Source organism: Letharia columbiana (assembly GCF_014066305.1).
Source record: "Letharia columbiana isolate WasteWater2 chromosome Unknown Sc0000039_s0, whole genome shotgun sequence".
NCBI classification, from domain to species: Eukaryota; Fungi; Ascomycota; class Lecanoromycetes; order Lecanorales; family Parmeliaceae; genus Letharia; species Letharia columbiana.
In genome coordinates, this window is record NW_023501083.1 from 313532 (window position 1) to 338934 (window position 25403).

General features: G+C 34.7%; 3 protein-coding genes across 3 annotated transcripts; 2 read left to right on the top strand and 1 right to left on the bottom strand.

Annotated features, from left to right (window-relative positions):
* Positions 1–796: 796 nt before the first annotated feature.
* On the top strand, positions 797–1887 carry HO173_009347 (uncharacterized protein; the record flags this gene model as incomplete). The annotated part of the gene is made up of 2 exons (XM_037311237.1): positions 797–800; positions 1082–1887. 2 exons carry the CDS (start codon positions 797–799, stop codon positions 1885–1887), a joined length of 810 nt encoding a protein of 269 aa, XP_037161894.1.
* Positions 1888–1912: 25 nt separating this feature from the next.
* On the top strand, positions 1913–8868 carry HO173_009348 (uncharacterized protein; the record flags this gene model as incomplete). Its single annotated transcript, XM_037311238.1, has 13 exons — positions 1913–2029; positions 2100–2793; positions 2945–3088; positions 3139–5351; positions 5402–5629; positions 5697–6386; positions 6436–6642; positions 6693–6770; positions 6820–6894; positions 6947–7299; positions 7358–7526; positions 7576–7884; positions 7936–8868. The coding sequence occupies 13 exons, from the start codon at positions 1913–1915 to the stop codon at positions 8866–8868; spliced, it is 6210 nt and encodes a 2069-aa protein (XP_037161895.1).
* Positions 8869–19371: 10503 nt separating this feature from the next.
* HO173_009349 (uncharacterized protein) lies at positions 19372–20040 on the bottom strand (the record flags this gene model as incomplete). Its single annotated transcript, XM_037311239.1, has 2 exons — positions 19372–19875; positions 19993–20040. 2 exons carry the CDS (start codon positions 20038–20040, stop codon positions 19372–19374), a joined length of 552 nt encoding a protein of 183 aa, XP_037161896.1.
* Between the last annotated feature and the right edge of the window lie 5363 nt (positions 20041–25403).

The window sequence follows — 25403 nt, forward strand, 5'->3', positions numbered from 1 at the left end:
ACGGAAACATGCACGTTGATATCATAGCTAACCAGAATTCTCTTCATGGTGTGACACTTAAGCGGAGATGGGCAGGAATGGCAGCAGCAGAGAAATGCAGGGATTGACCCCACCTGCTCAGGCCGGTTTTCAATATCCGGACAGTCGAAGATCACAGGAGAGACCGTTCCAATCGCTACTCTTACTGTGTTGTTTAAGCTGCATGAAGCCCCGTACGGACGCTACACCTCGGGGACGAATAAAGTAAGCATTACAGATGCGTCTACCGACCAATCGCAACGAGCCGCAAGTCGGGTTCCCACATCCGACTGAATTTGGATCCTTCGACGTGGCCAACTGAAATAATAATGTCTTGCGATCGAGCTGCAGCTTCAGTAAGCGTTCGACGTGATCAACATACGCAGCTGCAGCTTACGCCGAACTTGACTCCGGACAGTCACCCTTCTACAGTCACCTCTGTCCAGAGGCTGGAACTGGAATCGTGGGCGCGAGGTGCATGACCAGCTGAAAATCTAGTAAGCGGCGGAGATGACACAAATGACCATCATTGCCGTCTCAACTCTGTACCTAGGTGGCGTGCGGAAAAGTAAGCCTCGGTGAGCTCCACTCACCCACCCTCTCATTCTCTTCTGGAGGTGCTTCGACCTATGTTCTTTCGCTAAAGGATCACGCCTCATGCACACAGCCCAGTTGTACGAGTCTCTCCGTGCCACGGGAATGCATCTTTGGGCTAGGAGATTCACTGCCCCATAATAAGATTCGGCAGCGGCATTAAGCATTTTATGAAACTGAACCTATGAGTCAGTGGCGGGTTTCCGGGTAGCTGACAGATTAATAGCTGAAGCAACGTGTAGATAAGAATCCAAGTCTTGTTCCCTACCGTCTCAGGTACTTCAAATAGTCTGATATCAGCGCTGATACCTGTCAGAAGAACTTTGACCAACTGTCCAGACGTTGCATTAGGATCCATTCAGAACATACATAGCGTCCTACTCAGCGAATCATGGAGCCAATTGCTCTTGTAGGGATTGGTTTGTCGATTACTCCTTTGTCAGGAAAATCTGCTAATGGTTTCCCAAAGGATGTCGCTTACCCGGCGGGGCTTCAGACACGTCCAAGCTCTGGAATCTACTGAAGTCTGGGCGCTCTGGTCAATGTGAGATTCCCAAATCACGTTTCAACGCGGATGCATTCTTCAATAAGGATCCCGATTTTCCGGGGAGTATCCATTCAACAGGAGGATATTTCATTGAAGATGATGTCCGCCTTTTTGAAAATGCCGTATTTGGCATTAATAACCTTGAGGCAAGCTACATGGATGCTCAGCAGCGACAATTGCTCGAAGTGGTGTTCGAATGCTTTGAAACTGCTGGCGCGACTATTCAAAATCTCTCTGGTACCAACGTTGGCTGCTATGTTGCCAACTTTACCACCGATTTTGTTACCATGCAGGCAAAAGGTCCAGAATCTTTCCATCGATATAGTGCTACTGGGTTTGGGCCTACAATTCTTGCAAACAGGATCAGTCATGTCTTCAATCTGAAAGGACCCAGCTTTGTAATGGACACTGCTTGTTCTTCATCACTCTATGCATTGCACACAGCCTGTCAAGGGCTAAGACTTCAAGAATGTGACGCAGCAGTTGTTGCAGGCGCGAACTTGGTTCAATCACCCGAATCATACATAGCGATGGTCAAGGCTGGAGTTCTTTCAGCAAGCTCGACCTCACATACTTTCGACAGTTCTGCTGATGGGTATGGAAGAGGCGAAGGTATCGGTGCATTATATCTAAAGCGCTTAAGCGATGCCATTCGGGAAAACGACCCAATCAGAGGCGTAATACGCGGGACAGCAGTAAACAGGCAAGTGGTGCAACTTCATCGATAGGCGATAATGGTCTAGCTAATTCATTATGGGGAGTAGTAATGGTGCCACACCAGGCATCACATTACCAAGCGTATCTGGACAAGCAGCTGTCATTCGTAAGGCATATGCTGCGGCGGGTCTACCTACAGATGACACTCTTTACGTAGAGGCATGCCACTCTCGAAAGACTTATGTCTTGCTTCAGTGACCGTATACTGATGATTCACTTACAGGCTCATGGAACAGGAACTCCGAGAGGCGATCCTATTGAGGTAGAGGCTCTTTCGTGCGTCCTGCAGCACAAATCTGGTCGCGCTACAATGATTGGCTCTGTCAAGACCAATCTGGGCCATAGTGAGGCCGTGAGCGGCATCTTGAGTGTCATCAAAGTCGCCCTCGCACTTGAAAATCGACTTATTCCTTCCACCATCGGCATTCGTCATCTCAACCCGGAACTCAAGCTCGAGGAGAGAAATATTGAAGTCGTTACTACCTCTACCGAATGGCCAGAAGAAATAACACCGAGAGCCAGTGTCAATTCCTTTGGGTATGGCGGAGCGAACGCACATGCCATAATTGAGTCTGCGAGTCTTCACGTTCCCGAGGCCTATAGATCCACTCCTCACACAGCCGATAATTCCAACACATATCTCTTACCCTTCTCGGCTCGAACCTTGAAATCTTTGCAGGAGAACGTTAAAGCCGTCGCCAGCTCTGGATTGACTAACCTAAACATCACTGATCTTACATACACCCTAGGATCCCGCCGATCTAGATTCCCGACCCGCGGCTACATGCTTGTCAATCCAAGCAGCTTGTTCAACAGTTCCGATCACGATCTTCAAATACTACGTCCGTCCACAGATGCTTCGCCTCGGTCTTTGGCTTTCATTTTCAATGGTCAAGGAACCCAATATCCGGAGATGGGTAGGCAGCTTCTAGACCGCTTCGCCTGCTATCGTCAATGTATCAAAGACCTCGATACAGCCATTTCACGTTCCTGTCATCCACCAACGTGGTCGATTGAAGGTTAATACGACCCCTTTTTTATCATATGTTTGGCTAATGGTGTTGCAAGACGCAATCTTAGAGCAAACTTCGACAAGCCAGCTCCACAGAGCTTCTCATTCCCAGACTGTCTGCACAGCTATACAAGTAGCGCTTGTTACCCTCATGAAAGAGTTTGGTATAAGACCAAAATCAGTCATTGGCCATTCGTCTGGTAGGAACCTGTCTTTCCCTTCTCTAAGATTCAACCTGACAACTCCTAAGGTGAGATTGCGGCTGCGTTTGCGTCTGGATATCTGACAGCCGAAGAAGCCATAATGATTGCTTACTATCGAGGGCTCACTGCTTCAGAGCTTGACAGCAAAGGTACTATGCTTGCTGTAGGTTTAGATCATCAATCCGCGGAACAGCTAATCTCGAGTCTCGATATACAGGACAATGTCTGCATTGCGTGTATCAACTCTCCTAAAAGTACTACCATAAGTGGTAACGTCAGTACAGTCGAACAGCTGTTCTTAGTTTTGCAAGATCAAGGAATATTTGCCCGCAGATTGGAGACTGATGACAAAGCTTATCATTCGCCCGCTATGAGAGTCATCGGTCATCGATACGAGGCTCTCTTGTCTGAGCTCAACTTAGGAAAGGATGCGGATCTTTGCGCCAACGGAACTGTAAAGATGTTCTCTTGTGTTTTGCAAAAGGTGGTCGGTAAGAGTGAGGTGATCAGTCCTCAATACTGGCGAAAAAACCTCGAGTCGCCTGTACTCTTCAGTGACACTTTGGAAGAACTTTTGCTCAGTGATGAGCATCACTTGATCGAGGTCGGCCCACACCCTGCTCTTCGCCAACCTGTGCGCGACGTTCAAGACAAAGCCGAAACGTCTGCAATTTATTTTTCGACTCTTTCTCGCTATAAGAATGACGAACAATCCATGCTGAAGCTGGTAGGCGATCTTTACTTGCATGGTCATGAGCCTATCTTCGAGAACGTCAATGAAGTAGACTCCGACTTCTGCCAGTCGCCTTCAAGGCCTCGAGTCTTACCAAACCTCCCCCACTACTCCTGGGATTATGGACCTATAATGTGGAAAGAAAGTCGTGTCAGCTCAGAGTACCGCCAGAGAGCCTTTGGCCCCCACGAACTCCTCGGCTCCAGAGTCCCTGGCGGATCGAAGACCACAGCATCATGGAGAAATCTTTTGAGGATGAATGAAGCACCCTGGCTTCAAGATCACAGATTGGGGGGGACGACAGTATTTCCTGCAGCTGGCTATCTTGCGATGGCGATCGAGGCTTTACTGCAGGAATGTCAAGCCTCTCATTACTCGTCCATTTTGTTTAAGCAAGTCCATCTGAAAAGCCTTCTAGTCTTGCCTCATGAAAAGGAAGGCGTCGAAATTTTCACGAGCATCAAGCCAAATAACCCCTCCAGCATCACATCATCGAATTCATGGTGGGATTTTGAAATCGCCTCATATGCTGCAAATGTTTCAACCCTTCACGTCAACGGCTCCATCAGAATCTCTACTGATGATTCTCCAATGAAGCCGAAAACCAAATTCTCGGAGGACTCGTTCGAAGAGCAAGCCTCGCGGACGTGGTATGATAAGTTGAATCGAGAAGGGCTTTGCTTCGGGCCGGCGTTCAGATCATTGTCGCAGATCTTCACTGATAGATCAAAAAAGATGTCATGTGCTGTTGCAAAGACGATTCTGTTTCAGAAAAACGATAAGCCTTTTGGTCAACGTTCGAGCTACATTGTGCACCCAGTGAATATCGATGCAATGCTACAAGCTGGAATTATAGCCTCGGCGTCTGGGACTGTCGGTGAACTGCGCAGCAAGATTCCAGTTCTAATTGACTGCTTGAAGATATCAGCCGCAATACGTTTGGATGCATCGAATGACTTTTCCATCCGGGGGTCTTCTGAGAGCGTGGGGTTCGGGACTGCGATACTAAGCGCAGACTTTGAGAGCCGTACAGGTCAGCATCTGATGCAGATGAGTGGCGTTCGAGTCGTTGCCTATGTGGACAGCTTGCTAAACAAGGGGACTGTGGCGGAACGTCATCCAGCATTAAGGATCCTTTGGAAACCGGACATCTCCACATTTGAGAGTACGTGTGTGCCAGAGCTTACAAAATGCATTAGAAGCTTCGCCTCGCAACTTCCAGTGGACGTAGGTAGCCCAGAAGCTCCAAGGATAGCTGCAGCTATAGACCTGTTAGTACACAAGAATCCGAGAATGCGCATCCTTGAGCTCAGCAGTACTGCTAGTAGTCGATTAGCGGGTCTCTTAAACATAATAGGTATCGGACCACCGCAGAAGCGATTCGAATCGTACGTGAAGTGTACCCTCGATCCAACCGGAGGGCTATCGAGTCACGAGGTTGCAGGCAATCTCGCAGCTGATGAGAGAGTTATCGACTTCACGCCATGCAAACTTGAATCGATCTATGACATCGTGATTGTGACATCCGTGGGTCCCCCTGGGAAAGTATATATATTCCGCTGACGTAGTGTGCGTAGGATACTGCGGACACATTCGATATGTACCTAGATCACTTATCTAGCAACATAAGCGTGAATACCATATTTGTGTTCACGACAGGCTTTTCTTTTGATCCATCCTTGTTTGAGCAGCCTCTCGACATACTGCACACAGATTTCGAAGATTCGGACGTGAACATAAGCATAGCAAGACCGTCTCAAAGATCGCACACACTGTTCGAATCTAGCAAACATAACTATATAATGGTAAGCGCATCGAAATTGGGTGTTCTTGAAAGCGTATGGAAGACTAACCACGACGTTCTATCTATAGATCGTGGCAAATAGAGACAATCCCTTGAATCATCTTATTGCTGCGACATTGTCCGAAGCTCTTGGATTTGACGTCCAGCAATTGTCTTTAAATGAGGGACCATTGGGTACTGTAGCACCGGGCTCTATTGTTATTACAACTCTTGAACTTGAAGAGCCTCTCCTAGCAGATATGACCGACCATCAAATGCAAATGGTCAAGCGCATGATCGAAAATGCGTCAATACTTCTCTGGGTAACAGGTGGAGCCCTCTTCAAGGCCCAACGCCCATTATTTGCGCTCGTACTGGGTCTAGCTAGGACAGTGATGCTAGAACGACCGGCATTGAAAATGCCAGTCCTGGACTTGGACAATACGACTCTTGACTTGGCTATTTCAGCTCAAAACGTTGTACTCGTGCTTAGGCAGGCAATGCACAGCCCCAGCCCCGAGTCCGAGTATCGGCAGCAGGATGGGGTCTTGCATATTAGCCGTCTTACTCCGGACCGCCTGGTAAATCAACAATTCCGACAGACAAAGAACGCCGAGCTCGCCTCGAAGTCGCTTGAGTCAGCCGGCAACTGCCAGCTCAATATTCGAGATGTTGGACAAATAGACACCCTTCATTTCAAGCAACAACCGGCGGCTGCTAGTGAGTTACCAGAGGGAAACCTGGAAGTGCAAGTAAAGGCTATTGGACTGAACGCTAAGGTCTTGATCCCTTGGATTGCTTCACGGGCAAGCACTGACACCTGTGTAGGGCTATTATGCTGTCAGCAGCCGAACAGATACTAAGAATTCTACCTTTGCGTTGGAGTTTAGTGGGATAGTGACCAGAACAGCTTCCAACAATTCAAAGTTCATGCCGGGCGACAGAATAGTTGTAATGGCACCTTCTCAATTTGCGGCTTACGAATGGGTTCCGGAGTTTGCATGCTGCAAGCTGCAACCTCACGAGGAATTTACTGTATGTTGTGGCGCGTTCAGCTTAAAACTCTGTCTGACTTGAGACCGCAGACACTCTCAACCGTTCCGCTTGTTTTTTCGACTGCACTCTACGCTTTGGAAGATCGTGTCTCCTTACAATCAGGAGAAGTAGGCCTCGATTTGATCAAGCGATTGGGGTTGCGCTAATAGGAAGCAGACGATTCTGATACATTCCGCGGCTGGTGGACTTGGAATGGCGGCTGTTCAGATTGCACAACTCAAAGGTGCCGAGGTGGGTCAGACAAGCTTCAGCATGTTCATCTCATTCTTACGATACTGTATAGATCTTCGCTACTGTTGGCACAGATGAAAAGAAACGGTTTCTGGTCGAGAAGTTCAATATCCCAGAGGACCATATTTTCAATTCTCGCAATTCATCTTTCCGTTCTGGTATTCTTGCCGCAACAGAGAATCGGGGTGTTGATGTGGTTTTGAATTCCCTGACTGGAGATGCCTTTCAAGATAGCTTGCAATTATGTGCAGAATTTGGCCGCTTTGTGGAAGTTGGCAAAATGCCTTCATCCGAGTACGGAAGCTTGGACAAGCAAATCTTCTCTCGAGGAGTCACCATCACGGCCTTTGATTTGACCAGTCTTTATTGGTCCAAGTCTAAGGCTAAGCGTCAGATCTGGGCAGAGTAAGTGGGCCCTCAGGGGATCCCCGTATGAAAAGATGGCTAATTCTGTCAACAACAGCCTTTTGATCCGCACACTCCGTTTACTCAGGATAGGTGATATTGAGGCAATTAAGCCGTTGAAGATCTTCAGTGCCTCAGAAGTCGTGCAAGCCTTCCGATACTTTGCTCTCGGCACTCGTCTAGGAAAAGTCGCCATCTCTTTCGAGGATCTCCAGACACAGATACAGGTAAGCAACGAGTGTTGGAAATGAAGTTTCATCACTCACAGCGACTCAGGTTCTTCCTATCAAATCCCATTCTACCTTCAGCAACGAAAAGGCATATATATTAGTCGGCTGTCTTGGTGGGCTAGGTCGAAGCATGTCCCGTTGGATGTTGGAGCGTGGAATGCGAAATTTCGTATACCTAGGTCGATCCGGAACCGATAGGCCATCCGCAAAAAACCTTGTACAGGATCTTGAGGCAGCTGGTGCTAACGTGATAGTTGTCCGTGGGGACGTCACAATTTTTGGAGATGTTGATAAGACGATTGCAGCTACACGTCGAGTTATAGGTGGCGTTGTGCATGCTGCAATGGGTATACATGTGAGGACCCAGATTGACCGACCACTAGCGGAGTGCTGAGCATTGCCATAGGTCTCTTTGTTTACAAACATGCCAATTTCCACCTGGCATCAGGGTATAAATCAGAAGGTCCAGGGCGCTTTGAACCTGCACAACGCTCTTCGAGGACGAGATAGCGGTCTCGAATTTTTCCTCATGCTGAGCTCCATCACTGGGAGTATCGGCACGGCCGCAGAAAGCAACTACTGCGCTGCTAACGCCTTCCTTGATTCTTTTGCGGGTCATAGACGCAGCCATGGATTACCGGCGACATCACTCGGCTTGGGTATGATTTCAGAGATCGGCTTTCTCCACGAGAACCCCGACATTGAAGCCGCGCTATTGCGGAAAGGTGTTCACCCGTTCACAGAAGACGAACTGATCCAGATCATTGATATTGCCCTTACTCCACCACCAGAAGAGCTGGTTTCTGACTTCGATCAAGGCCTCGCTGGGAATCACTATGGCCAAGCTCATTTGCTCACCGGCCTTGAGCTGTATGGCTTCCAGACCATCAGAGATAAAGGCTTCAAGCGGGGGACACAGGTCCTTGAAGACCCACGATGTGCCATCATTGCTGGCGAATTTGCGAATTCAAGCGACTCGGACCATGGTGAAGGTGCCGAAAGCCAGACCGATAATGGCCTTCCTCAAAGCGTGGCCGCCGGTATTACATCTTGCGAGGAAAATGCCGTCCCCAATGAAACATTGCTCACCGCGATTCTGGCAATCGTGACAGAGAGACTTGCTACCCTGCTACTGGTTCCACCGGCTCAACTTCAACAGCATATGCACTTGGCAGATTTTGGAGTTGAGTCCATGCTGGCAGCCGAATTCCGGGGAGACATGGTCCGAACGTTTGGTGTTGACGTCTCATTTGCTATGCTGCTGGATCGTAGAACGAATATAGATATGGTGGTAGACATGGTCGCTGTGGATCTATTGGCTCGCAAGGTCAAGAGTTGAGACATAGAATTCCGCTTCTATTATGTTACGAGGATTGGTAATTGCCCCGCTTGGTTGGAGCGGTAATAGTCTGGGTCCACCAAGCTTGTTAGCTCGCTACAATCGAATGGAAGGTACGAAGTACAGAGATAGAGACTGATTTCCAGTGTATTTAGACCGGAGCAGCCCGCCTGCATGCTGTTTCCTTATGGTCTTCATGGTCTTTCAAGATAGAGCTTAGTCTGAAATCGCAACATATTATGATACTGAGTTTCGGCTTGGCGGCCACGGAGGAGAGGGAGGCTCGCGTCTATTCTCGGTGTCACCCATTAATGCAACACCCCCATTAATGCAATACCCTAAAATCCGATAAATCCGGCGCATCGAGAGGGAGGATGCGAATACTGTGTGATGCTGATAGAAATCTGCCCCCCCACTCAGTCCTTCGCTTGAAAAACCCACGCGGGGCGGCCGCTTTAGCGAGAGCTCCTCGGTGAACCCACTCGATCTCTTATCCTTTTACGGTACTCTTACATTCTAACATTCTTTCACTCTTTCACTCTTCTATTCTTTAATCTCTATTTTTTTTCTCTTCTTCTTTCTTATTACTCTATATTCTTTCTCTTCTTATTCGAGTTTTTAAAGATAGTAAATGAAAAACGAAACGTTGAAATAGCTTTAATATAGATTAATTTAGATCTCTTAAAGAATATCTCGAGTTATTTAGAGCGCCGTTAAGACTAAGTAAAATAATTAGAGAATAATTACTTTTCTTTTTATTATAAAGTCTTACTTAGTCTTAAGAATATTATATTAATTTAAAATATAGCGCTATTCTATATTTAAGCGAAGATTAAATCTCTTTATTAAGACTTAGTCGACTTATTTTCTATTTTATATTTAGAAATAATAATCTTTTATATAAAGTTTTAAAACTTAGAAGTTAAGTAACTTATAAAATTTCTAAAGTAAAAAGTAAAATTATAAAATCTAAGTTTTATTAAAGATATCTTTTTAAGTAGTTAAATAATTAAATTAAATATTCTCGCTTATTAAAGATCTCTTCTATCTTTAATTATTACTTTTAAAAATTAATAATAATATACGTTAAGATATTATAGCGAAAGCGAGATCTCTAATAAGTATTTTAAAGACTCTTATAGAGTTAATATTATTAATAAGTTAAGCTAATTTATTTAAAACGACTATTATTTTAATAGATATTAATATAAACTTATTCGAAAAGCTATTAATAGATAATAAAAAGTTAAAAAATAGTTAATAACTCGTTAATATTATTAAAATAACTTCTACGTTAATAAATAAGTAATTATCTACGTATCTCTAAAATTTAAAATAAAATAATTAAATGAAGAATTTACTAGAGCGGAGAATATAAGCTCTTAAAGCGAAAAAAAGAACTTTCTCTCGTAGAACTTAAGCTCTTAAGTTATTATAGTATTTATTAGAATTTTAGATATATAATATCATCTGCAAATCTGAAAAGTTCCTGCAAAATTTGAAATTGCTGATCGCGCGTATATCGCGGAAATCATAAAATCCGCCGGATTAGTAAATCTGATTAGAATCCGCTTAAATTCTATCGATTTAGTAAATCTAATTAGAATCCGCCTAAATTCCGTCGGTTTAATAACTATTTTAATCTTTTCTATTAGTTCTATTAATTTAATAATAATACGTATAAAAAAAGAAAAGTTCTAATAATTAACGTTATAACGATAAGATTCTATAGCGATAAGTATTAACGCTAACTTAAATTTAGTTATAGAATTAAACGATTTAATAAAATTAGTCGCGTAGATAATACTCTAATATAGCGTATAATAATATATATATTAATAATAATATATATTAATATTATATATATATAGAATAATACTTAGAGTATATTAAAGTGTATTACGTAAAATTTTTGAAGTTATTAAAAATTTTTGAAGTTGCTAAACTAATAGAACTGGCGGAAAGAATAAGATTAATTACTAAATTGGCGGAAAGAGTTAGATATAGATAAAGTCTATTAAATAGACTAAATCGTACTTATGATACGAACCCGACGGAAATCGTGCGGAAAGAAACTTTTTAGATTTGTAGATGATATAGAACGAACGGATTAATTCTCTAAAACCTCTTCGAGATTAGATTTTAAATATAGTATAAAATTAGATAACTAGAAAATATAGTAGCTAAGATACGCGGAGGCTAAAAATATAATAACTGAAATACGCGAAAGTTATATAAGAAATAAAGCTATATATAACATCTGTAAATCTGAAAAGTTCCTGCAAAATTTGAAATTGCTGATCGCGCGTTTGTCGCGGAAATCACAAAATCCGCCGGATCAGCAAATCTGATTAGAATCCGCCTAAATTCCGCCGGTTCAGCAACTATTCTAATCTTTTCCGCCAGTTCTACCAGTTTAGTAGTAATATATATAAAAAAAGAAAAGTTTTAATAATCGACGTTGTAATGGCAAGGTTTTACGATAATGAGTATTAACGTTAATTTAAATTTAATTATAGAATTAAACGATTTAATAAAATTAATTGCGTAGATAATACTTTAATATAGCGTATAATAATATATATATATAATGATACATATGTTAATAATGATATATATTAATATTATATATATATAGAATAATACTTAGAGTATATTAAAGTGCATTACGCAAAATTTTTAAAGTTATTAAAAAATTTTTAAAGTTGCTAAATTAATAGAATTGATAAAAAGAGTTAGATATAGATAAAGTCTGCTTAATAGACTAAATCGTACTAAATTATACTTATGATACGAACTCGACGAAAATCGTATGAAAAGGAACTTTTTAGATTTATAGATAAACTCTTATTAACGATAAAGACTATTTTAGTCTTAAATAATAATAATAGATTATTTTAGCATTCGATAATAATAGACTATTCCAGTCTTACTAATAGACTATTTCAGCCTTCGATAATAATAAGCTATTTCAGCCTTCGATAATAATAGGCCATTTCAGCCTTAACAATAATAGGCCATTTCAGCCTTCGATAATAATAGACTATTCTAGCCTTCGATAATAATAGATTAGTTCAGTCTTCGATAATAATAGATTATTTTAGTCTTTTAATAATAGTTTTAATAATAATAGATTATTTTAGTTTATTATAATAGTAGAAAATTAATTACTATTATTATTATAAATTTATAAGTTAAGTATAAGATAATTAAGATTTTATAAAGAAATCTATTAGAAAGTAATATCTATTAAGACGCTAATATAGCGTTATCTTTTAACTCTTTATTTCTATTATTTCTATTATATTTATAATAGATATTAATAAATAAAAAAAAATAACGCCTTCGATACTTAATATAGAAAGTAAAGAAAGTTATTTTTTTAAATAAAAGTACGATTTTTAAGTAGTAGAGAAAGATCTATTCTTTAACTTTTAATATATTATTGATTTAATCTTCTAAGTCGTAGTCTAGTCTAAATTATTATCTTATATTCTTCGACTAGTTTTATAATATCTTTAAGATTATCTATATTATATTATATATTATTTTTCTTTTTATAATTCTTCTACTTAATTAAATATTAAGTTTTATCTCTAAACTCTTACTTTTCTAATAAGATTTCGATTTCGTAGATATCTATAATAATATTATTTCTATCGATTTTAGAAGTAATAGTAATATAAGTATATATATAAGAATTCTCGTTATTAATAGATTTTAATTATATTATTAAAATAATTAGATAAATTCTTATTAGAGAAGAAAGCTTAAATTAATAAATAAGCTTTTTAATTTTATTAAGAATCTTAAAAAAGCTAATTCGCTAATTATAAAGTTTATAATTATTTAAGCTAGAGATCTTATATTTATAATATAAGCGTAAAAAAACTATTTTTTTAAATATATTAAGAGCTTTATATATACTATTATAATATATCTTAATTATAATATTAATAAAGACTATTAAATTCTCTACTTACTTTTATTTTATCTATTAAAAACGATTAAAATCTTCTTATAATAATTTAATTAATATATTAAAAGTATTATAAACGTTAAATTTATAAAGAATCTCGTTCGATAATATATCTATAGACTAATTCTTAGAATTATTTAAACTATCTATAGAATATAAAAGTATAAATATTTAATTAATTTTAAAATTAGGCTTTACGCTACGTAACGAGATAAGAAATCTTAATAGAATTTCGAGAGGAGTTAAGGTCGAGATAAGGTTTCGAATTAGAATTTCGAGTTTTCTTAAAACCTCGATCTCGTTTCAAAATAAAGCGAGATTTTAAGATATATTTTATTATATTATTAACTTTATTATCATAACTTAGCGTTAAAGAATATTTTTATATAAAAATTTATTATAAGATATTTATTTAGCGTATATCTATAATAAATAAAAGATTTTAATTATATTTCTTATAACTCTTTAATTTTAATTATCTTTCTTATTAATATTAATATAAATTTATTTTAGAATATTAGTATATATAAAAGAATAAGATAGAGCTAAATTAGAAAATCTTAAATTTATATATATAGTTAATTATAAATTCGTTAGATCTACGCTTTTTAATTAGATATCGCGAGTAAATAAATTAGCGTTCGTAATTATTAAAAAAATAGATATACGTTATTAACATATAGAATAACTTTTTTATTTTCTATTAACTTTTTAAGATTTTTTTTTAATTATAGAACGAAGTATAAGCTCTTAAATTAAAAAAGAATTTCTAAATTTAGTCTTATAATTATTAAAGCGTAAGGAATTCAAATATCGCTTATTAAAGTTCGCTTATCAAATTTGCCGGCAGCACTGATAAAAAAATAGGTGTACATTATTTAATTTTAGAATAACTTTTTTATTTTCTATTTAAATTTTAGTTTTTTTTTTCAAATTATAGCCCATAGCTTGCGCTTTTCAAAGATGAAAAAATTTCGAAATTTGGTCTTATAATTTTTCAAAGGCAAAAAATTCAAAAATCGCTTATCAAAAATCGCTTACTAAATTTACTCGACAGCCCTAATCAAACAAAATGGTTATGAATTTAATTTATAGGCCTTTACTCGTTTTTTATAATAAAATAATTTTTAAAATTATATAAGATTAATTATAATTTAATTCTTTTTTATATTCTTTATAACTATTATAATCGCTATTAAATATAAATAAGCTATATTTATATTACTTATTAAATTTAAATAAATATATTTATAAAAAAAATTATTATTAATTTTTAAAGATCGCTATCTTAAAGATTTATTTTCTATATTATTATTTTATCTTACTCTCTTAATCTATTTAATTATATTCTTATTTATTATTTAAGCTTAAATTCTTAATTTTATTTTCTTTATAATTTTTAATATCTTATCTTTTTTTTTATTATTACTTAATTATTAATAATTAAAAGTATTAATATATATAATCTCTTCTATATTTTTTTTACTTATAACGTCTATATTAAAAATTTATTAATTTTTAATTTTAATTTTATTAATAAAAAGCGTATTAATAATATATTATCTTTTACTCTCTATTCTATTCTATTATTTTTATTTTTATTATTAATATATATAATAGAATAAGATAGAATTAAGCTTAAAAATCTTAAATTTATATATATAGCTAATTATAAATTCGAGTTCGCTACGCTCTTTAATTAGACCGGCTAAGTTAGCTCGATAATCCTCTTATATCTCCCTTATTAAAAATTTATATATAGAAGTTTTACACTTTAAAGTACTCAGCTTACGATATATATAGTTACTTTATAATTTCTTAAACTATAGAGCTCGCTTTACGCTTTCTAACGCTATAAAAATTATAAAGTTTAGCCTACTATTAATAGATTAAATAAACATTTAAATATAATAGTTATAATAGTTACATTAGACGCGTTCAGGGTTAAATAATAATCCTTCCACCTATTTATGTAATTATTATTCTTTTACTACTCTACTAATTCTATTAATTCCACTAAACGCGTTAAAAGGCCCTCAAAAAGAGCTCGAACGAATACGTCCTCCCCTATATACTCCTTCTAAGCCAGCGATAGATGGGTTAAACTAATATTTAAATATTGTAGTCACACCAAACGCGTCCGGTTCAGGCACATACACCCCTTTTACCCGCCTCTTAGAGCCCCTACTAACGCCCTTAGGCCACCCCTCGGCGAATCCGCTACTACTAGCAATCGAGGCCGCAAGCGAGCCTAACAGCTACCTACTACTACTCATAAACGCGTTAAAAGGCCCTCAAAAAGAGCCCAAACGGATACATCCTCCCCTATATACTCCTCTCAAGCCAGCGATAGGTGGATTAAACTGACATTCAAATATTGTAGTCACACCAAACGCGTCCGGGATCGAATAATAATCCTTCCACCTATTTATATAACCATTCTTCTTCCACCATTCTACCAATTCTACCAATTCCACCAATATAAACACATTTACCCTCGGTACCCTCGCACTCAGTTGAATAAGAGGAGGATCTACAACAGGCGAATGCGGAGAACACTACGGAGAACATTGCGGAGACAGTCATCAGCAGCAGTAACACAACAGGCCTACTCTCCACGGTCTCACACCAATCCACTCAGCCAGTGCAAGAGAAGTCAATACAGCAGGCGAATGCGGAGAACACTGCGGAGAAACCAAGCGGCAACAAGGCCCCCAGCACCAAGAACACGGCTCAGCTCTCCAAGATCCCACGTCATATGCTCTCCACGGTTCCACATCAAATCATCACTCAGCAAGCGGAGAACACCACTACAACTTGGCCTATCATCCCCACTACATTAAGGAGTAAGAGGAGGAACTACAACAGGCAAATGCGGAGAACACTGCGGAGAACACTGCGGAGAACACTGCGGAGAACACTATGAAGAATACTGCGGAGAAACCAAGCGACAAGAAGGCCACCATCGTCAAGAACACGGCTCAGCTCTCCAAGATCCCACGTCATATCAATTATCCACTCAGTCAGCCACTCAGCTAGCCACTCAGTCTGATACTCTATAAGAGGAGGAGCAAGAGAAGGAACTACAATAGATAAATGCGGAGAACACTGCGGAGAAACCAAGCGGCAACAAGGCTACCATCGTCAAAAACACAGCTCAGCTCTCCAAGATCCCACGTCATATGCTCTCCACGGTTCCACATCAAATCATCACTCAGCAAGCGGAGAACACCACTACAACTTGGCCTGTCATCCCCACTACATTAAGGAGTAAGAGGAGGAACTACAACAGGCAAATGCGGAGAACACTGCGGAGAACACTGCGGAGAACACTGCGGAGAACACTATGGAGAATACTGCGGAGAAACCAAGCGACAACAAGGCCACCATCGTCAAGAACACGGCTCAGCTCTCCAAGATCCCACGTCATATCAGTCATCCACTCAGTCAGCCACTCAGCTAGCCACTCAGTCTGATACTCTACAAGAGAAGGAGCAAGAGGAGGAACTACAACAGGCAAATGCGGAGAACACTGCGGAGAAATCAAGCGGCAACAAGGCCACCATCGTCAAGAACACGGCTCAGCTCTCCAAGATCCCACGTCATATCAGTCATCCACTCAGTCAGCCACTCAGCTAGCGGAGAACACCACTGCAACTTGGCCTGTCATCCCCACTGCATTGATATAGTACATCACTGCGGCCTCTGCAGGAGGAACATCGGACGATGCATATTTGGACGAATTGAAACCGTCCGATGTCTACAGCTATTTCATTATTCGAAAGATTTCACTGCGGCAGGAGATATTGTGGGATTCACACCACTAACTGGCACGTTGTCTCCATTTCTTTCCGGTATTTCGATACTTCTTGCCATAAGAACATGGCCTTTCTCTGTTTTTTGTGGGCAATTATTACGAATTAATCCTTTACACTCGATATACCTTCCTAATTAAGCCTTAGCGCACCTCTCTCCGCACATATATACCTATATATCACATAGATTAAATCAATTTTGTAGTGGTGGAAGTAGGTCAAAAACGCATAGCAAGCGATCAGAGTTCGATTTGACTTAGGGCTAGGGCTAAAATTCGATTTAACTTAGAAAAATCCAACTTCATAAATTTAATTCATGGGCCTTTACTTGTTATTACTAATATATTAATATTTAGATAAAATAATTAATTTTCTTTTTATATCTTTTAAGTTCTATATTAAGCTCTTTTTTAATAAAATTATAATCTTTAATAAAATTCATAAAATAATATATCTTAAGATATTCTCTAAAGAAATAATAATTAATTATTATTATAGTAAAGAATATTTTAGAATTAAAATATTAATTACTTCGATAAGTATTATTAGCGATATTAAATATATATTTATTATTTACTTTAGCGATTAATAATATTAGAATTATATAAATTATATAACTTAATATTAAAAAGCGCTTATTAAATTCTTTTTAACATTTAATAATATTTTTAATAAAATAAAATATTATTCGCTATTAAATTTAGAATAATATTTAAAATAATATTTTACTTTCTAATTTATATTAATTAAATTTATTAAAAAATAATATTTAATTATTTTATAAGATAGTAAGATCTCTTTTAATAAAACTACGTAATAGCTATATAATTACGAGATCTAGATACGTAGTTAATAGAATAAATAGATTAGTTACTAGATAAACTAATAACTAAAGAAAAAAGAAGAGGAAAGAGAACTTATAAATATTTAAGACTTTATTAAATATATTAAATACTCGCTCTAGCTACGTAGCTTATAGCCTAATAAGTAATATAAGCGAGTCTATTAATTCGCTCTAAGTACTTTTATTCTTATAACTATATTCTCTCTTAGAAGATATTCTCTCTTAGAAGATATAATCTCTAAATTTTATTATTATTACGTCTTATAATTAAATACTATAAACTTATTAATCTCGTATATATTATTTATTATTAGCTTAAATATAATTTAACTTAACGTATATTATAATAGCGTATTTATACTACTTACTCTAAGGTCTTCTTAAATATATTAATATATTTATATACTAAATTATAATAGTATTACTTTACGTATTATTATCTTAATTAATAAAATATAAATATATTACTATTCTATTACGATATACTATTATCGCTATTATTATACGCTATTATAATTATTATTACTTTAATAATCGTAGTAATTCTATTATTATAATTATAAAAGTCGCGCTAATAAGTATAAAAGTCTTACTTTTAATCTTACTTTTATCTTCTTAATAATAATATTAATATTAATACTAGTAAATACTTAATTCTTCTTTATATCTACTATCTTATTTTTATTTATTTTTATCGTAATATCGCGATAGTATAAGAGCGTAGTTTACTAGCGATTAGCTAGCGAATATAGACTATAAAAGATATATAGTCGTTATAGAATTTAATAGTATATTTAATAGTAGAATTAATTTCTAAGAAATATTAAAACTTCGAGATATATAAAGTAAATCTATATTCGCTAAGTCTCTAAATATATAAAGTATATTATTAAAATTAAATTCTAAAAGGGATTCTAATATAATATATATAATATCGAAGTCTTAGTATAAGTAGCGCTAAGGTTTATAATAATATTAAATCTAATAATTATCTTCTCTTTTAAATCTTAATTCTTAGATATTTAAATAAATAGAATATTTATTAAAAAATCTTTAAACTCTAATAGAGAAATAAGAGAAAAGAGTTAATTTATTATAATATTATTTTAATAATATAATAGAACTAACTATTACGCGTTATAAACGCGTTATTAATATATTATATAATAATATTAATATTACTTTTAAGAATAATATTACTTTTATAATATTAATTAATAATAATATATAATAAGTCGATATATTTAGTATTAGTATTTTTATAATACTTATTAATAATCTCTATAGCGAATAAATATTTAATTTAAAGATTTATAATAAAATCTCGAAATTTTAATAAATAAAAGAAGATAGAAGAGTTTCTTTATAAGTAATATTATTTTTATAATATATTACGCTAATAGCGAAGTAACGTAGTAATAATTAGTATATATAAAAGAATAAGATAGAATTAAACTAGAAAATCTTAAATTTATATATATAGTTAATTATTAATTTAGAGTTACTACGCTCTTTAGTTAGATTAACTAAGTTTATTAAGAAATCATTATGATTTAACTCATATATGTGTGTGTTGTAAAAGATGTTGATTAATCTATATGGTCTGCAGGCAGATATGTGCGGTGCCAAGCCTACGCTAGTGGCCCTATGAGTATCCCTGAGGCATCTTATGACAATTAACCACAAAAAACAGAGAAATGCCATGTCCTCATGGCAAGAAGTATGCATGCATGTGTGTTTTTCGAAAAACCGGAAAGAATTGGAGACACCTGGCTAATTAGTGGTGTGCGTCCCACGAAATCTCCTGCTGGAAATGAAAACTTTTGAATGATGAAATGACTGTCGGAGCAAGACATCGGACGGTTTCAATTCGTCCAAATATGCATCGTCCGATAGGTGACCCTTGCCTGCAGAGGTCCAATTGGCTGCGATCGACGTAGTAGGTCCTTCTCTTGTGTGCTCATTGCAGTGATGTACCACATCAATATAGTGGGGATAATAGGCCAAATTATAGTGTCGTTCTCCGCTGGCTGAGTGGCGATTTGACGTGGGATTGTGGAGAGGTGAGCCGTGTTCTTGACGATGGTGGCCTTATTGCCGCTTGGTTTCTCCGCAATGTTCTCCACAGTCTTCTCCGCAGTCTTCTCCGCATTTGTCTGTTGTAGTTCCTCCTCTTGCTTAACTGAGTGCTTTGGCTGAGTGGCTTGCTGAGTGGATTGGTGAGCTGGCTGAGTGGCTTGTAGAGACCTTCTCGTATATTGCTGGCGTCGAGTCTTCTGATTCCGGTCCTTCTTTTTCTGCTGTGTTGCACGTACAAATGGACACTCCGGTGATCGAGTAGCGTGGAAATCAAATGGATTGTCACTATCCTAGTCATAAGGATCAAGACCGCACAGTGAGCACATCGTTAGATCCGGGGATGGAAAAGTAGGGTCGAATTCTCGATGAAAGCCAGCACGGGCTACGTCAGAGGCACTTGGATATACGTGTGGCCATGACGTGAATGAGGCAAGTCTTGCAGCGTATGAGTTCATTGTGATATCGATAGGCCTATTGAAAGGATCGATTTGGACGGTGTCAAAAGGTACTCGATGACTGCGAGTGTGTTGGAGGTCCGGCTTGGAGCGTCACACTATTAGGTATTGATGTGGGCTTTGCGTAAACGTCTGGAAAGACGCCTGGATGTCCTATGAAGTAGGGCCAGGTGTTGCTACCAATTGTTAAGGAATCATTATGGTTTGACTCATATATGTGTGTGTTGTAAAAGATGTTGATTAATCTATGTGGTCTGCAGGCAGATATGTGCGGTGCCAAGCCTACGCTAGTGGCCCTATGAGTATCCCTAAGGCATCTCATGACAAAGTTAGTTCAATAATTCTCTCACGTCTTCTTATTAAAAATTTATATATAGAAGTCTTATACTTTAAGATACTTAGTATTAGAATAAATATAGATACGATATTAGTATAAGTAAGATAGAACGAGAATAATAAGACTATCGAACTATATATATAGAAAGAAGATATAATATAGTAGAAGATATCTTCGTTAAGACTCGCTAGTTATAGAGCTAAGAACTAAGTAGTATATTAAGAATACGCTCGAAAATACTTAGCTTGCGATAGATATAGTTACTTCATAATTTCTCAAATTATAAAGCTCGCTTTACGCTTTCTAACGCTATAAAAATAATAAAGTTTAATTTATTATTAATAAATTAAATTAATATTCAAATGTGGTAATTATACTAGACGCGTTCGAAATCGAATAATAATCCTTTTATCTATTTATATAATTATTCTTCTTTTATTATTCTACTAATTTATTAATATAAATATATTTATTCTCGATACCCCTCGCGGAAACGTTACTAAATACTTTAGGCATATATATTTATTTTATTCGCCTCTTAGAGCCCCTATTAACGTCTCTAGATTATTTCTTAATAAATCTACTACTATTAATAATCGAGGTCGTAAGCTTAATAGCTATTTATTACTACTTATAAACGCGTTAGAAAGCTTTTAAAAAGAGCTTAAACGGATTTACAGCTATTATTCTCCTCTATATACTTCTCTTAAGTTAGCGATAATATCTTTTAATCTAGCGATACTATCTTTTAAGACGTATCTTTCTTCTTAATTCGTTCTTTATTACTCTATTTCTCGCGGAAACGTTACTAAACGTTTTAGATATATATACTTCTTTTATTCGCCTCTTAGAGCCCTTACTAACGCCCTTAGATTATTTCTCGACGAATTCGTTACTACTAATAATCGAGGCCGTAAGCTTAATAGCTATCTACTACTATTTATAAACGCGTTAAAAGACTCTTAAAAAGAGTTTAAACGAATTTACAGCTATCGTTCTCCTTTATATACTTCTCTTAAGTTAGCGATAATACCTTTTAACTCAACGATACTATCTTTTAAAACGCGTCTTCCTCCTTAATTCGTTCTTTATTATTCTATTTTAATTATATTTCTTAGTCGCTTAATTAATACTATCTATTTTATTAGCTTAATAATTTACTTAGTTAAATTATTAACTAATTACTTAGTTATTTACTTAATTATCTACTTAATTAATTATTTAGCTAGTTACTTAATCTAATACTCTATAAGAGAAAAAGTAAAAGAAGAAACTATAATAGGCAAATGCGGAGAATACTACGAAGAACACTACGGAGAATACTGTGAAGAACACTGCGGAGAACACTGCGGAGAATACTACGAAGAATATTACGGAGAAATCAAACGGTAATAAGACTACTATCGTTAAGAACACGGCTTAGCTCTTTAAGATTTCACGTTATATTAATTATTTACTTAATTAGCTACTTAGCTAGCTACTTAGTCTAATACTCTATAAGAGAAGAAGTAAGAGAAGAAACTATAATAGGCAAATACGGAGAATACTACGAAGAAATTAAGCGGTAATAAGGCCCCCAGCACTAAGAATACGGCTTAGCTCTTTAAGATCCAGTTATATACTCTCCACGGTTTTATATTAAATCATCACTTAGTAAGCGGAGAACACCACTGCAACTTAGTCTATTATCCCCACTGCATTAAGGAGTAAGAGAAGGAACTACAACAGGCAAATGCGGAGAATACTACGGAGAAATCAAGCGGCAACAAGGCCCTCAGCACTAAGAACACAGCTCAGCTCTTCAAGATCCCACGTTATATACTCTTCACGGTTTCACATCAAATTATTACTTAGCAAGCGGAGAACACCACTGTAATTTAGCCTATTATCTTCACTATATTGAGAAGTAAGAGGAGGAACTACAATAGGCAAATGCGGAGAATACTGCGGAGAAATCAAGCGATAACAAGGCCTTCAGCACCAAGAACACGGCTCAGCTCTCCAAGATCCCACGTCATATGCTCTCCACGGTTCTATATCAAATTATTACTTAGTAAGCGGAGAACACCACTGCAACTTAGCCTATCATCTCTACTATATTAAGAAGTAAGAGAAGAAACTATAATAGACAAATACGGAGAACACTGCGGAGAACACTATGAAGAATACTACGGAGAAACTAAGCGGTAATAAGGCCACCATCGTTAAGAACACGGCTCAGCTCTTTAAGATCCCACGTTATATGCTCTTCAATGCATATTTAAACGAATTGAAACCGTCCGATGTCTACAGCTATTTCATTATTCGAAAAATTTCACTGCGGTAGAAGATATTGTGGGATTCACACCACTAATTAGCACGTTATCTTCATTTCTTTTCGATATTTCGATACTTCTTATTATAAGAATATAACCTTTCTCTATTTTTTATAGATAATTATTACGAATTAATTCTTTATATTTAATATATCTTTCTAATTAGGTCTTAGCGCACCTCTCTTCGCATATATATATCTATATATTATATAGATTAAATTAATTTTATCGTAGTAAAAGTAGATTAAAAACGTATAGTAATTAGTAAGCGATTAGAGTTCGATTTAACTTAGAACTAGAGCTAAAATTCGATTTAATATAGAAAAATTCAACTCTATAAATTTAATTCATTATAGGCCTTTACTTATCTTTATTATAGAAATTTAAAAAAAGTAATTAATAGAATAACGTATTCGCGATAACGCTTTTAATTATTAATTAATAATAATAGTAGAAATAATAATAGTAGTTAGATAATACGGCTCTATAAGTAATAGCGAGATATTATCGCGTTATTAATATTTATATTATTAAATATTATTCGCTAGTATTAACGCTACGATAAAGAATATAAAAATTTCTTTTAAATTATTTATTTTTATTCTTTATAACTTTTAACGCTTTTCTTATAAGTGCTTACTTTAACGCTATAATATTAATATTAATACTAATACTAATATAATATATCTTATTATCTTAATAGTTTATCTTTCTTTATTATAAGTATCTTACTATTATTAATTACGTTAATATATAAACTAATAATTTTATAATACTCTTTTTTAATAATAATAACTTTAATAGTAAGTATATAGTCGTTTTATAGACGCGATTATTAACCTCTAATTATTTTTATTACTATCGCTTTATATATATAGTTATTAATAAATTCTAATATCTAATTTATTATATAAAATTTATTTTTATTAAAATAATAATTTATATATTTAAAATAAGTCTCTCTCTTATAATAATTATAAAGTCGAAAGATATAATATTAATTACTATATTAAAATTCCTCTATATCTTTAAATATAGATAAGAAAATTAATATAACGCTATTATCGCGTTAAATAATTTTAATAAATATCTTATTAATAAGCTAAGCTCGATAAAAAGATTACTTAATAATATAAAATAGAAAAATAGATAATAATAATAGCTTTAATCGCTTTTATTATAATTATAAATTTTTAAGATTAATTTATAATAATAAATAAGCGTATAGCGAAGTTAAAGAAAATAAATAAATTATTAAAAAAGAAGTTTAAAAGCCTTTATCGATATATAGCGAATATTAATAAGTATTAACTCGATAATTATAATTTAACTACTTTCTTATTAAAGTAATAAATTAATAAATTTAATTTAAAATCTAATAATAAGATAATAAAGAATATTTAAGTAGCGATTTTTTTTAATAATAGTACTAGTATAAAGTTATTAGATAGTTCTTTAATAACTATTTTAGATAAAAATATATCTATATTAATAATATATATTTTAATATAATATATTTTAATATAATATATTTTAATATAATATATTTTAATATAATATATTTTAATAATATATATTTTAATATAATATAGTCTTTTTATAATAGAGTTTAATAAATAGCTAAATAATATAATTATTTAATTAATCTATATCTTAATAATAATAAATATAAAGAAATACGCGCGTAATATAAATATTATCTAGAAATATATCTAATCTAGTTAATATTTATATCTTATTTTATTATATTTATTTATTTATTATTAATTTATATAGTTAAGTAAATTCTTTAATAATAAAAGACTTATTATTATCTATTACTTAATACTTTTACTTATTATTTATTTATTTATAAATTTAAATTAGCTCGCTAATATTAATAAATTTATTATTTAATAATTAATAATTATACTCTTTATCTTAATTAATCTATTTAATTTTATACTAAATATCTTTCTTATACTTAATCTTATTAATAATTTCTTTAATCTTTTAAAGCTTATTATTATTAATAAGCTTAAAAGTCTATATAAAGATATTCGCTATATTACTATAATCGCGATTATAATAAAACTTAAATAATAATATATAAATTTTTTTATAAATTCTATATATTAAGAATAAAAGTAGACGATATATTTACGCTTCTATCTTATCTATAATTTAAAATAATTTTATAAATTTATAAAATAACTTTTTATTTAGATATTTTTACTTTAAATTCTTAATTATTAATATTATTAAATTATTTATCTTATAACTTTAAAATTAATATATTTTATTATAATATTTAAATTAAGTTATAATAGCGCTATAAAAGCGCTTTACTATCTTATTCCTTAATACTTATAACTTCTTTATTCTATTATTTATAATAAATATCTTCTTCTTAATAAAGTCGTTCTTAATCTTCTAATAAATTTTAGAATAATATTTATATATTAAAAAAAAAATCGTTTTAATAAAGAAATATTAATTATTTATATAAGCGAACTCTACTATTAATAGTTATTTTTATTAGAATCGATATAGATGTAATATTAATATAGGTATATTAAATAAGATAACTAAGGTATCGAACTATATAGGTGAAAAGAAGGTATAATATAATAGGGGATATCTCCGCCAAGGCCCGCTAGTCATAGGGCTAAGGAGTATATCAAGAATACGCTCGTAATACTACCCCCCCCCTTCGTTAAATTATATTCTAT